Source organism: Microcebus murinus, chromosome 19 (assembly GCF_040939455.1).
Source record: "Microcebus murinus isolate Inina chromosome 19, M.murinus_Inina_mat1.0, whole genome shotgun sequence".
In the NCBI taxonomy this organism is placed as follows: domain Eukaryota; kingdom Metazoa; phylum Chordata; class Mammalia; order Primates; family Cheirogaleidae; genus Microcebus; species Microcebus murinus.
This window is the reverse complement of record NC_134122.1, coordinates 31154139-31168747: the sequence shown is the minus strand read 5'-3', so window position 1 is coordinate 31168747 and position 14609 is coordinate 31154139. Positions and strand designations below refer to the sequence as shown.

The following is a 14609-nucleotide window of genomic DNA, read 5'->3' as shown; positions in this document are numbered from 1 at the left end:
TTGCAGATTAAAGGAATGATTAGTTAATTAAATCTAGTTCCTGCCTGGGGAGTTAAGTAGTAGCACCCACCAACATCTGATGAGGATCACAGAGCTAGGAGATGCCAGAGCCACAATTGCACAAAAACAGATTTATTGCTTTTAAAACAAAATAAGATGCTCTCAAAGAACTTTTTTTTCTTTTTTTTACACCCCTGGGTGGGCATGAACAGAGAACTTTTTTTTTTTGAGACAGAGTCTCGCTTTCTTGCCTAGGCTAGAGTGAGTGCCGTGGCGTCAGCCTAGCTCACAGCAACCTCAAACTCCTGGGCTCAAGCAATCCTCCTGCCTCAGCCTCCCGAGTAGCTGGGACTACAGGCATGAGCCACCATGCCCGGCTAATTTTTTTTTTATATATATATAAAAAAATATATTAGTTGGCCAATTAATTTCTTTCTATTTTTTTATAGTAGAGACGGGGTCTCGCTCAGGCTGGTTTTGAACTCCTGACCTTGAGCAATCCGCCCACCTCGGCCTCCCAGAGTGCTAGGATTACAAGCGTGAGCCACCGCGCCCAGCCAGAACAGAGAACTTTTTTTAGTGAAGAAAATATTTTCAGAACTTTGAAACTTTTCTAACATATTTTGTCAGCTAATGAAGGAAGTATTCCAATATTGACAACTTTCCAGAGGCAAGTGCCAGGCTGGACCACACAGCACATGACCGTGTGGCCCCACAGCTGTCCCACTGGGATATGGCCACTGCTTAGAAGTGTGGCTTGCGCTTGCGGCCGGTGTACTGAGTGTCAGGTCTGACTGCCCTGTGCAAAGAAACAGGAGAGTCTCAGAAAAAACAAAGCAGCCCTGGGACCCCTTCAAATGCAAATAAGCCCTTAGTGACAAGAGAAGTATGCCCTCTACCCTCCCACGCACCACCCACCTGGTTCCCAGCCCAAACCGGGTACTCACTTGCCCTGCCGCCGGCGCCGCTCCTTCTTCTCCAGCACCCACTCTCGGCTCTTCCTCGCCACTGCCCGCCTCGCCATGCTGAGCCGGACCCTGGGCCCAGAGACACAGCTGTGAGCTGGTGGATGGGGCTTCGCGGCTGGCACATATGCTAACTTAGGTAGGGGAAAATGGCGAGCTTCCCTCTGAGTTAGATGGCCTTAGGTAACCTCCCTTCAAAGGCTTCACCTTTCATTCCACAACGACAGGACCCACTCTGGACACTCGCCTTCCTGATAACAAACGCTGGGGCCAAAGAAGTGGCGGCAAGAGGGCTATAGGTGAGGAGCCACTCCCTCACTGGCATCTTGGTGGCAGATGACCGACCACTAGCTTGCTGGGCATGCAAACATCCCATCAGTGGGACAGACAGGTCGCCAGACACTACACTGGTGGCAACCCAGGCCAAGATCACCTGACAAGAGCCTGGCAGTGCCCAAGGAAAACCACAGGCCCTGTGCCCAGTAATGCCACTGAAGGCCCCAGTGTGGTCTTGGGGTCAGCATGCTTTGTGTCAACCAAGTGGGGCCTCCCAGTAACTGGGAATGTGTGAGGCAGGAAAACAAGGCTGCCCAGCTCACAGCAGTCCTGACAGTGATCCTCTGGGGTTCATCTCGGCCTCCATCCTTGGCTGCGGAGGAACTGGACCCCCCACAGCCCCAAGGGCGAGAGGCCCTGAGAACAATGGGAACCTGCCCCACACACAACCATACCCCCGCCTGGCAGTGGGGATCAAACTGCATCCAGCATAACTCGCGCCAAGGGCTGCTTGCCCTGTGTGCATCAGCCACCTGGCAAGCACCTGCAGGCACAGCCCACGTCTGTTCAACAGGGGCATAAATGAGCCTTGCCCTTCAAGAGACCAACCCACCAAGCCAAGTGCAGAAAGGCCCAAGAGCTGCCCAGGGCATGCCAGGAAGGACAGGCACAGAGATGAGCTGATGTTTCTAGAGGCGGGGCTGGGGCACACCCAGGCAGCACATGCTAAGAACGCCATGGAATGACTGAAGGCAAAGGCTGCCTGCAGTCACGGAACAGCATGGGAAGGCGGCCGGGCCAGGCCATGGAGGTATGCACAGCAGTGAGGAGTCTGCTCCCCCCCCTTCAGGAAGCAGTGGGAACCAAGATGCTTTATACCAATGCATGACACACCATCATCTAGACTCCAGGGTGTACAGAGATAATGGTTCATGAGAGGAACTTAGGGGGACCCACACTAGGGGGCAGGAAGACAGGGAGGGACTGAGAAGGACTGAGGGTGTGGGAAGGAGGAAAGAAGCCTAGAATAATCCAGAAGACCCAAGAAACCAGTGTGGGATGAGCCAAGGAGCTGCCATTCAGGACAGCTGGCTTGGTGAGCCAGTGCAAGGCAGGAGGCAGCTGCACACTGCAGCTGGAGATGTAGGATTCATCCCAAAAATTCTAGAAGGAAACAAACGGGGGGGGGGGGCAGAGTGGCAAACAGGGGGCAAGAGGTGGGCCTGAGAAAGAACAGGGAATCATGCCGGGCGCAGTGGCTCACGCCTGTAATCCTAGCACTCTGGGAGGCCGAGGCGGGCGGATTGCTCGAGGTCAGGAGTTCAAAACCAGCCTGAGCAAGAGCGAGACCCCGTCTCTACTATAAATAGAAAGAAATTAATTGGCCAACTAATATATATAGAAAAAATGAGCTGGGCATGGTGGCGCATGCCTGCAGTCCCAGCTACTCAGGAGGCTGAGGCAGAAGGATTGCTGGCCCCAGGAGTTTCAGGTTGCTGTGAGCTCTGACGCCACGGCACTCACTCTAGCCTGGGCAACAAGTGAGACTCTGTCTCAAAAAAAAAAAACAAAAAACCAAAAAAAACAGGGAATCATCAGAGAAAATTAAGGGAGCAGGTCAAGATGGGGGTGCCCCAAAGCACAGGTGCCGATGGAGAAGTGGGGGCCCACTCCTGCAGAGGTAGCGGAGAGGCAAGGGAAGGTGGAGCCCAGGCAGCAAGGGTGAGGGAAGGCACAGGTGAGACAGTTACACCGAAAAAAAAATGGAGACTGAAGATAAATTAGGTAAATGCTTAAAAACTTTTTCTTGGTACACCTATTTATGGTACGTGTCCTGACTGTGACTACACAGAAGTGAGGGTAACGGGAGAAGCTGCCCCTTCCCTCCCCCTCATCTGAGGAACTGGAAAGCAAGAGCCTGCAGAACAGAGATGGAAAAGGGACACGCTGCCACAGTGGGTGGCGTTACCCTCCCCCTTCTACAGAGGTGAGGATTCTCAGGTCGTTCAACTTATCCAGTTTACGGTTAGGATATGTCATCTGCAGACACTGGTATGAGGACAAGAGGGATCCTAAGATGCATGCAGGGAGTTACCTGGTACTTCCTCTGTCAAGTAGGAGATGGGACCATCCCTGGGAGCAAGTGATGGGAACCTCAGAGCACAAATCTTCTAGAAGGGCCCCCATGTCCCTGTGGGAAATGACTGGGGAAACTAAGAGAGAAATGACCTCGGAGAGCCAAGAAGTCACACGGCACAAACCTGTGGTGGACACGAGGAACAAGCATGACTGTCACCACTGATGGGGCCTTCCAAACTCATTTCTTCTCTGTCCATTTTCCTCTCAAATGTCTTACATACAGGCCTTAAAACCTTTCATGTCAACCAGAACCAAGAAATAACCTCCCTGTTCATACTTTATAATCAGTTATTCATTCAACAAATACTGAACACTTTTTAACTAACAAAATACTATTTCAACATACAAGTCCCTACCAAGTTGCATTCTAGTTGGGGACAGGAATAATGACCAAGTAAACTGATACATATAATCAGGGACAGTGAAAGGTGTTAAGGAAAATAAAGGTGTAGGGAACCTGACTGAAGATACTGAACAGAGAAACAATGGTATAATTTATATTTTAGGGGGAAAAAAATCCCATGTCCTTATTTTCCTAAAAAGAAGGAAAGAAAAAAGGAAAAGTCTGGTTGCTGTGCAGAAAATAAACTGAAAGAGGGGAAGACTGAAGTGGGGAGACAAGGCAGGCAGCTACAAGTGACCCTGGCAAGGGGGGTGGTGACTGCAGCAAGCTCCAAGTAGGGAGAAGGGGGGCACTGGGATCAGTCTCAGGAAGGGATGGCAGGGCTCGCTGACAGCTGAGTGAACGAGACAAAGGAAAGACAGGAGCGAGTGAGATGGTGAACAATGGGGGCGGAAGTGTGGGGGTGAAAACCAAGAGCTTTGTCTGAGGCACCTGTGGGGAGTCCAGGTACAGCACTGAGCCACAGTTGGGAAACATGGTAGCTGAGGTGAAAGGTAAGGGGATTGCACACCGTGGCTCACACCTGTAACCCTAGCTACTCAGGAGGCCAAAGCTGGAGGATTGCTTGGGCCCAGTTCAGAACCAGTCTGGGAAACACAACAAGACTCCATCTCAAAAGAAAATTTTTAAAAAATTTGCCAGGTGCAGGGGGGCAAACCTATAATCCCAGCTAATCGGGAGGCTGAGGCAGGAAGATGGCTTGAGCCCAGAAATTCAAGGCTGCAGTGAGCTATGATCACACCACTGCACCCCAGCCTGGGGTACAGATAGAGAGAGACATTATCTCTTTTAAAAAGGAAAGGGAGGGGAGGGAAAAGAAGAGTGATCAGCTCTCAGATTCTACTGAGCAGGCAAGTTGAAAATCAAGATAAGGGCATGAAGAAAAAAAAAGACTGAGGACTGAGCACAGATTTGGCAAGACAGACACTGGTGGTGGCCTTGATGAAAACAATTTGTGACGAGACAGAAGCGTTAGCCTGAGAAGTGGACCAAGAGTGACAAGAGAGGAAGCGGCAAGAATGAGCAGTTTTGTTATAAAGGAAAGCAGATAACCGGGGTGGCAGTTAGGACTTGTATGGGGTTAATTAAGGAAGGATAGTTTCTGAAACAGGATAAATCGTGCAGCCTGTGGGTGCGCCCAGGGGGATCACCCAGGAGAGTGAAGACGAGGATGCATGACAGAGAAGGGAGAGCCACAGGAGTCTGGAAGGGATGGGATCGGACACAGGAGGAGGGCAGCCTCGGGGAAGGAAAGGGACAGCCAGCCAAGCAAGGCAAGAGGTGGGGGACGTGCAGGCTCACCAAGGGCATCAAGGCTGCGTGGCTGCCCGTAGGCATCCAGACGGCCCCCATCCCCCAGGCCCTAAGTCAGAAGCAGGCACAGTCCAAAAGGGGTCTCCAGATCTACCGTGACCTTAGTGGCAGAGGCTCGGGTAAAAGCAGAGAGAAATGCCATGTCTAACAAACCTGGTAGCGGCAACCCCCACCCTGAGACAGGGCTCCAGAATGGCTTTACCTCTCATTGGTGATGGCCGACTCCGTGGCCTCCTCCTCTCCATCTGGGTTTCCATTCAGCCCCTGCAGGAACCAAAGTGCTCTTGGATCACCTTGGAGATCTCCCTACCTGATTGCCCCACTCCAGAAGCCTGGGTTCCCAGGCGTGAGCCCTTTAAGAGACCCAGTCCCATAAGAAAGAACCAAAATTCCTTTCTGGGACCTGGAAAGCTGAGGTCTCCGCCTCCAGACTCCAGAGGACCTGGACACGCCAGGCTCCACGCTGTGAGCCTGGGCCTGCCTTACCAACAGGGTTCTCCTGGCATACTCTTCAGGCTAAGCCCCACCACCTGGAATCCAAGACACTAGCCCACACACACAAGGCCCCTTACCTTTGGCAGAAAAGTTGAAGGTCCAGAAAATAAGCAGAGGTAGAACCTGAAACAAGGAAGTGCACAGTGAGGACTGGGCTCCTAAAGGCTTGCAGGGAGACCAGGCCTTGCAACCCCCACCTCCTGCCTTCCTGGACCCTGGTGGCCCACCCAGCAAGGCTTTGGCCCACTTGAGTGGCCCTCCCGCCTGCAGCCCAGACAGCACACTGGCCCCAGTGCTCACTTCTTTGCTTTGGCACTGTTTGGGTAGTCCACTACAACGCCACCAGTGAAGCCTGCCTTCGTGGCCTGGATTGTGATCAGCTCCAGCTGGGGAGAGAGGCAGGGAGTGAGAGACTGAGCAAGTGGGGAAGCTGCAGGAGCTGGCAGTTTCACCTCCACTCCCGACAAGAAGCCAGTATGCTCCAGGACGGATCCTGCCTAGGAGAACTGAAGGTCTTTACCAGACTCTTCCAATTCTGAGTCCCAAAAAGTCCTGTAGAGAGAATCGCAGGCTAGAAGCCAGCATGGCACGCAACTCCTTCAGAAGAATTCCAGAACAAAGCAACAATCCTAATTCTCACCTTCTAGCCCAGGGACCCATCTCCCTCCTCAAATCTCATGAAATAAATGGCCACCAATTTGAAGCTAGACTTGTTCATGTTATTAGTCAGGGACAGCTCACTTATCTTTGAAAATCTCTCTCTCTCTATGTATATATATATATTTCTTCTTTTTAAAGAAACAGCGTCTTGCTCTGTCACCAAAGCTAGAATGCAGTGGTGCGATCATAGCTCACCGCAGCCTCAAAGTCCTGAGCTTGAACAATCCTCCCAACCTTAGCCTCCTCAGAACTGTAGGATCAACCCAAGCATGTGAGTGGGAGAAGCTGACCCGGCTCATTAAAAAATTTTTTTTTGGAGAGAGAGGGTCTCCTTATGCTTCACAGAACAGGTAACTGTTGATATCCTCTCACCCTTCCCACCATTCATTTGGTTACGAAAATCAGTAATACCACATTATCCATTAATACCATTTCATCTGTACCCCCAGTACCCAAGGGGCTCACCTGCTCAGAGTTCTCTGGGTACAGCTGCAGGACAGCTCGGGCTCCACGGACCTGCAAGCAACAGAAACATCACTACCTTACAAAGGACCTAGACACACCCACCCTCCTCCATTCACTAAATATTCGCTGAGTTCCCATTATGTGCAAGGCACTGTTCTCAGGGTGGAGATACAGTCAAAGACTAGAGAGCTAGCCCTGAACCCTAGAGCTCGCATTTTAGTGGGGGAGGCAACTGATATACAGTGACGATAAGTGCCAAAAAGGAAAACTGGGACAAAGAGACAGAGAGTGACAGAGTTTACTTTTTGGTTCAAGGAAGGCCTCTCTGTGAGGGAACTTAAGCAGAGACCTGAATGCAGTAAGTAGGGAACTGGTTTTTAGATGTTTGAAGAACCTTTCAGCAACAAGAAGGGCAAACACAAAGGTCCTCAGAACTGCGGACTAACCCCACTGTGAGTGGGAGAACCACGTAACACACAAGACCAGCAGCCGGCCGTCTGTAGAGACTACAGGAAAGCCGGAGTCGGGTGAGGAAGATGAAGGAGGCAAAACCCAGATCCTTCAAAAAGAGCTCATTTTCAGGACTTAGAATCTCAAACTATCATCTAATCCTGGTAAACAACTAAAATCAACACTATCAGTTATAAAGACAAGATAAAGGGAATGAAGGCTCTCGGTGGTCCATGGCCGTCCTGTTCCCCATCTGAGAAAACACGTCAGCAGCAGCAGGGTGACGAAGGAGTGCAGAGTCAAGAGGATGTGGGCATGCTGGAAGGTGTCCCCTGCATGGCCTGCACAGTGTCTCTGTCCTCATTCTGCTCATTCCATGCCCCCGAACCAACATCTGATTAACACTCAGGATAGACATGAGAATTGTGATCAACACAAATAGACCCTACTCCAAGTTAGTAAATTGGTCTCAGATTTTTTTTTTTTTTATTTCGGCATATTATGGGGGATGGTCTCAGATTTTGAAATCAGTGTCTTCTGGGTTTGACGAGAGAGTGTCAGCCCACTGAGCCTGACCTTCTGTTTAGGCTGAGGAGCTAGAGAGAAGTAACCACAATAAGGACCTGTCAACATATGGTCCCATGGACACCAACTTCCTCACTCTACCTGCAAGGCAGGGCAAACGACAGGAAGCCAGTTCAAATGGGGAGATCTTATACTCACGAGAACAGAATAAAGAGAAGAAAAAAAGCAGTACAGGCGCTTGGCAGGGATGTCAGATTTCTTGTTGGCAATACAGAGCCACTGCACAGCAGAAATGCTGAAAACAAAAGGACTCAGTCAGAGAAGGGACCAATCCACGTGTCCCCATCCCCTGCCTCTTCAAGACTCCTGACACCACCCATCCTGGACCTCCAGGTGAAACCTTCCACCCACAGCTCCCCTTCTTGGAAAGTACTGGTCCACTCCAGGCCAGGACTCTACAGGAATAGTCAGGGTATACAGAAGAGCACATTCACATCCCTCAGCCAGTCCCAGGAAACATTTTCTCAGCCTTGTTTCTACATGCATCCCAAGATCAAAATCACTCTGTGTATCAAGGCTGTCTCTGCCCACCTACCCTTCATTTCATCCTCCATTCAAAGGAAATACCATTATAGTACTCACCTACACACAGCCATTTATTCACTCTCCTCCTCCATCACTTCCTTCTATCAAACCTGTTAAGTATCTTCACAATCCCTAGATTTAAAACCTCAAGCATTCCAGAGGAGGGCTTGTTTAAAAACAAAACAAAACCTCAAGTAGATGCTACGTCCTCCTTGATGGCTTTCCCCTCCTCACTGCTGTGACACCCCCATCCACAGGCCCTATACCCACCCCACTGGCCAGGTCCACGGCTTCTCCCAGCTTTCACTTCCCTCTACCACTGCTCAGAACTCAGAGCTATCTCAAATGCTTCAACAACCTAACCTCTCTCTTCCATCTGAAAACCACCTTCCTTAAACACAAATTTTTTTTTTTAAGACAGAATTTTACTGTCGCCTGGGCTATGGGCTAGAGTGCCATGGCATTAGCCTAGCTCACAGCAACCTCAAACTCCTGGGCTCAAGCGATCCTCTTGCCTCAGCCTCCTGAGTAGCCAGGACCACAGGCATGCACCATCATGCCTGGCTAATTTTTCTATTTTTAGTAGAGAAGGGGTCTCGCTCTTGCTGGTCTCATCAAAGTCCTGACTTCCACCAATCCTCCCGCCTCGGCCTCTCAGAGTGTTAGGATTACAGCGTGAGCCACCACAACCAACCTTAAACACAGATCTCATCCCATCACTTCCCAGCTCCCCATTATCTACTGAATAAAGCCTAAATTTCTTGAGAAGCAGCTAAAAGCCTCCTAGGAACACACAATCTCATCTTCCGTGAAATCTCTCATCCCTGATCTCAGACTCCTTTCTCACTGGCTTCTGTGCCTTTGCTCACACTGTTCCTTCACCCAGAAACGCTCTCCTTAAATATCCAAATTCCTCCCAAGCCTTCAAGACCCAGCACTTCTGCATCTTAAGGCTTTCCTGTGTTCTCTTACTCCTCTGCACAGCTCTAGCAGGTCTCCCAACTCCCTAGAGCACACCACACGTGGTCCTGCATTATAGTGCCTAATAAACCACTGGCATTCTTTTTTTTTTTGAGACAGAGTCTTACTCTGTTGCCTGGGCTAGAATGCCATGGCATCAGCCTAGCTCACAGCAACCACAAACTCCTGGGTTCAAGCAATCCTCCTGCCTCAGCCTCCCAAGTAGCTGGGACTACAGGCATGTGCCACAATGCCTGGCTAATTTTTTTCTATATGTTTTTAGTTGGCCAATTAATTTCTTTCTATTTTTAGTATAGACGTGGTCTCACTCTTTTTTTTTTTGAGACAGAGTCTTGCTTTGTTGCCCAGACTACAGTGAGTGCCGTGGCGTCAGCCTAGCTCACAGCAACCTCAAACTCCTGGGCTCAAACAATCTTGCTGCCTCAGCCTCCTGAGGAGGATTACAGGCGTGAGCTAGGATTACAATCCTGAGCTAGGATTACAGGCGTGAGCCACTGCGCCCGGCCATGGTCTCTGGTCTCGCTCTTGATCAGGCTGGTTTCAAACTCCTGACCTTGAGCGATCTGCCTTCCTCGGTCTCCCAGAGTACTAGGATTACAGACATGAGCCACCACGCCTGGCCAAACCACGGACACTCTTAAAAAACAGGGTTTCCATACTCCATGGCACCTTATACAATATCTTATGTATAACAAATGTTAAAAAATAAATAAAATAGGCTGGGCGCGGTGGCTCATGCCTGTAATCCTAGCTCTTGGGAGGCCGAGGCGGGCGGATTGCTCAAGGTCAGGAGTTCAAAACCAGGCTGAGCAAGAGCGAGACCCCGTCTCTACTATAAATAGAAAGAAATTAATTGGCCAACTGATATATATATAAAAAATTAGCCGGGCATGGTGGCGCATGCCTGTAGTCCCAGCTACTCGGGAGGCTGAGGCAGAAGGATCGCTCGAGCCCAGGAGTTTGAGGTTGCTGTGAGCTAGGCTGACGCCACGGCACTCACTCTAGCCTGGACAAGAAACCGAGACTCTGTCTCACAAAATAAATAAATAAATAAATAAATAAATAAAATAAAAGCTTGCCATATCATCTTCATTAAAAAAACACCACCAATGAAAATGACTATTTACTTCTAATCATATAGACCATACTACTGGCCTTTGATTTTTTTTGTTTGTTCATTTGTTTTACAGCTTCAAACATGTCAACTGATTATTAGTAAAAAGCAATTGCTACCTTTGAAACGATCCCTGCTCCCTCAGCCTGTTCCCAGATGTAAGGAGAGTGTCTTCAAATCCAAAGTTTCATTTCTCACTCCGATCCCTACCCTGTCTCCCTACCACTCAACCTAGGATCACTGAAAGTGGTCTCCCGCTAAGGTAATGACTTTAACTTCCCACCAATAAAGCATTACACTGAATGCCGAACAGAACTTACCACAAAAAGCAAAGAAAAAGATGTTTCTAATGGCAATTTTACTGTTCCAAGACCAGTTATCAAAGTACTGGCCAGACACGGTGGCTCACGCCTGTAATCCTAGCACTCTGGGAGGCCGAGGCGGGCGGATAGCTCAAGGTCAGGAGTTGAAAACCAGCCCGAGCAAGAGTGAGACCCCGTCTCTACTAAAAACAGAAAGAAATTAATTGGAAAACTATATAGAAAAAATTAACCAGGCATGTTGGTGCATACCTGTAGTCTCAGCTACTTGGGAGGCTGAGGCAGAAGGATCGCTTGAGCCCAGGAGTTTGAGGTGGCTGTGAGCTAGGCTGACGGCACAGCACTCCAGCACTCTAGCCCGGGCAACAAAATGAGACTTTGTCTCAAAAAAAAAAAAAAAAAAAAAAAGTATATACACAAACTCAAACCTAACCCTGATAACTGAGAAAGGACTCCAAAGTCACTGAAGAGATTAGAGCAGCCCATGCCGCTCGCCACCAGAGTTCTTCAAAAAGAAAACAAGATGGCTGCCAAGGCCCATAAGATGACTTCTAGAGGCTCAAAGACCACTCCCCCCCCAACACACAAAGCAGCCACAGAATCAACACCAGTGGTGTCTAAACCTGGCAATGAAAGATGCTCATAGCAGCAATTTTGAAATGCAAAAAAACCCCAAAAACACCCCACACAAAACAAACAAACAAACACACACATTCTTGGGCCTTGCTCTGACTTTATAAATCTGAAAATCCCAAGAAATGTATATTTTTAAGTATCCTGTGTGACTCTGCCACACAGCCAGGTTTAGGAAGCACTGGCCTACAGGACTAAAGCAAGAAGTGAAAACCCTCACCTGATACATCCATCAAAGGTGCCCGGTTTGAAGGGAATGCCCTGGCCCATGTCCCCTAGAAGCAGGTCTCCCTCCGTGTCTCGGTCCAAGGCCGCATCTACATTGAAGAATAGGAAGTCAGGGAAAGAGACAATACGTACAGCTGCTCCACACTAAAGAGAGCAGTCCATGCTGGTGGCAAACGGGACATACTTACCCAGCATGGCAGGGCTGATGTCAATGCCCACCCAATAGTGCCCCTCATCAGAGAGATAATTTCCACTCAGCCCAGAACCACAGCTGGAAGACATAGTCAAATAGAGACCCAATGAGAACAGTAAAAACATCCCACCATCAAGACAATCTGAACCAGGCCTCAGGATCTCACCCGATATCCAACAGGTAACAGGGCTGACCCTCAGGAAGGCAAAGGAGCTCCAGTGCTCGCCCAGCCATCCTGGTCTGCACATCAATCATCCGTGAGCTGGGAAGGCAAGCACATAAGTGAGTATAATGGAGTTCTGGGATAAAACCTCCAGTTGACCAAAAAAGCCCAGGGGGAAAAAAAAGGATCATCCTGGGGTACACTTTTCTGACCCCTTCACCTGGTAATTCTAACTTGGAATCAACAAACTCAACTATTTAAAACTGATCCCAAAAGTCCATGTAATACAACAACATTCTATTTTGTTGTGACACAAATTCCAAGTGTACTAGCTATTAAAGCTGATGTGAAGGGAGCAAATCACTTAGCTAATGAACAACAACCATTGGGTATCTGCAATTCTAATAAGCTTTGATGCCCTCAATTACTCGTTAAGTATATATTTTCTTCAAAAATTATCTACCATAGTTACTCATATTTATATATAAAGATCAACAATACACGGCCGGGCGCGGTGGCTCACGCCTGTAATCCTAGCTCTCTGGGAGGCCGAGGCGGGTGGATTGCTCGAGGTCGGGAGTTCGAAACCAGCCTGAGCAAGAGCGAGACCCCGTCTCTACTATAAATAGAAAGAAACTAATTGGCCAACTAATATATATAGAAAAAATTAGCCGGGCATGGTGGCTCATGTCTGTAGTCCCAGCTACTTGGGAGGCTGAGACAGAAGGATCGCTTGAGCCCAGGAGTTTGAGGTTGCTGTGAGCTAGGCTGACGCCACGGCACTCACTCTAGCCTAGGCAACAAAGCGAGACTCTGTCTCAAAAAAAAAAAAAAAGATCAACAATACACAACAGAAAACCAAAAGCAGTGCTGCCCATGACAAATATAATGCAAGCCACACAAGACTTTCCAGTAGCCATGTTAAAAAGACACTCAACAAAAAGGTAAAATAAACTGTTTTAATTATTTAACCCTACATATTTAATAATGTATTGTCTTTAAACCAACATGTCCAAAGTGTTAAACATATAATCAACATAAATTATCAGTAAGATAATATTTTAAGAGATGAGGTCTTTCTCTACTGCCCAAGCTAGAGTTCAGTGCTGTGATCCTAGCTCACTTCAGCCTCCAACTCCTGGGCTCAAACCCTCCTGCCTCAGCATCCCAAGTAGCTGGGACTACAGGCTCATGCCACCACACTTGGCTAATTTTTTTTTTTTTGTAGAGATAGGTTCTCATTATGTCGCCCAGGCTGATCTCAGACTCCTGACCTCAAGCAATCCTCTTGCCCCAGCCTCCCAAAGTGCTGGAATTACAGGTGTGAGCCACCCTGCCTCACCAATAAGACATTTTAGATGGCACCATAATATGCATCTATACTGCCAGCTACTCAAGAGGCAGAGGCAAGAGGATTACTTGAGGCCAGAAGTTTGAGGCTGCAATGAGCTATGATCATGCCTGTGAACAGCCACTGCACTCCAGCCTGGGCAACAGACCAAGACCCTGTCTTAAATAGTTTGCAGCCAACTGAAAACACATAGAAAAAATTAGCCGGGCATGGTAGCGAATGCCTGTAGTACCAGCTACTTGGGAGGCTGAGGCAGCAGGATTGCCTGAGCCCAGGAGTCTGAGGTTGCTGTGAGCTAGGCTGATGGGAAGGCACTCTAACCCAGACAACAGAGTAAGACTCTGTCGGAGAGGGGAGAGGAGGGGGAGAGGAGGGGGGAGAGGAGGGGGGAGGGGAGGGGAGGGGAGGGGAGAAATAGTTTGCAGCTCTTCATACTCATTCAAATTAGAATGACTATTGGCTATCATACGGAACAGGAACAGAGTAGATGAGAAGAAAGTAGTTTATCTAGCCTTCCCAAAATCAAAGGAGAGAAATCACAAATAATAGTTTTATTACAGTTTGAATAGAAACGAGAGAATAGGTATTTACAGAATTTCCTACAGAGCAGGGTATAAGAATGGGCAGGATTGGAAGTCCTTGTTCTAGCCTTTAATCTGTCAAAATAACTTTGTAGTTACACAAATAATCACCCTCTTATGAAATTCAGACAATACCGACACCAAACCAATGGTGGCTGTGCAGATTTAGCGAGGTCAATAGACAAGATAAGCATCACATGAACATTAATCTCCTTTTCCCCAATAGTACTGACCCCTTACCCATACCCACTGCATACTGCTTACTTTACCACATGCTTTAAAGAAGTTGCCGCACTATCACGCCCACTTTCAATGCTGAGGTTACCATGGCGCAGAGGATTCGGTGGTTCACTTAAAGTTGACTTTACCAGCGGCAAAAACAACATCAACCCAAGTCCCTCTCTTCCCCCACCCCCAAAGTCTACTTGCGTTCCAAGCCATGCCCGAAATCAGGGCAACTTGCCGGTTCCCGACCCCCAACGTCGCGCAAAATCCAGGGTCAGCTCACTTGCGAACGTATTTCCGGGCTTCATTCTTGTCATAAAACTGCGAGAAAAAGAAAGAGGAATGGCAGGTGCTGAGACGAATCCAGATGCGGCAGCCCTAGAAGAGGAGAGAGAGGTGCCCGCGGGCCACAGGCCTCACCAGCTCCGGGGGTCCGCCGTGCTCTGGTCTCCGGCCGCGAAAAGCCATCACTATGCCTCACTGGCACGCTCGGCACTGGCGTCTCCGGAGCCCGGCTTTTATGTCATCAGCCTCGCGACCGCC

General features: G+C 48.9%; 1 protein-coding gene and 1 non-coding gene across 4 annotated transcripts; both read right to left on the bottom strand.

The window, feature by feature from the left end:
* Positions 1-116: 116 nt before the first annotated feature.
* Positions 117-14601, bottom strand: BUD23 (BUD23 rRNA methyltransferase and ribosome maturation factor). 3 transcript variants are annotated; one of them, XM_012742267.3, is made up of 12 exons: positions 14487-14601; positions 14350-14387; positions 11913-12008; positions 11742-11824; positions 11546-11642; positions 7891-7987; positions 6718-6768; positions 5893-5978; positions 5670-5715; positions 5300-5361; positions 948-1037; positions 117-799 (listed from the first exon to the last, which is right to left on the bottom strand). In XM_012742267.3, the coding sequence occupies exons 1-12, from the start codon at positions 14532-14534 to the stop codon at positions 745-747; spliced, it is 849 nt and encodes a 282-aa protein (XP_012597721.2). In that variant the 5' UTR covers positions 14535-14601; the 3' UTR covers positions 117-744. The 3 variants fall into 3 exon arrangements, with proteins under 3 accessions (XP_012597721.2, XP_012597722.2, XP_075851491.1); XM_012742268.2 differs by lacking the exon at positions 14487-14601 and having other exon boundaries at positions 14305-14387; XM_075995376.1 differs by lacking the exons at positions 117-799; positions 948-1037 and adding an exon at positions 3318-3432.
* LOC142862511 (small Cajal body-specific RNA 20) lies at positions 1527-1658 on the bottom strand. The gene has a single exon (XR_012913597.1).
* Positions 14602-14609: the final 8 nt, after the last annotated feature.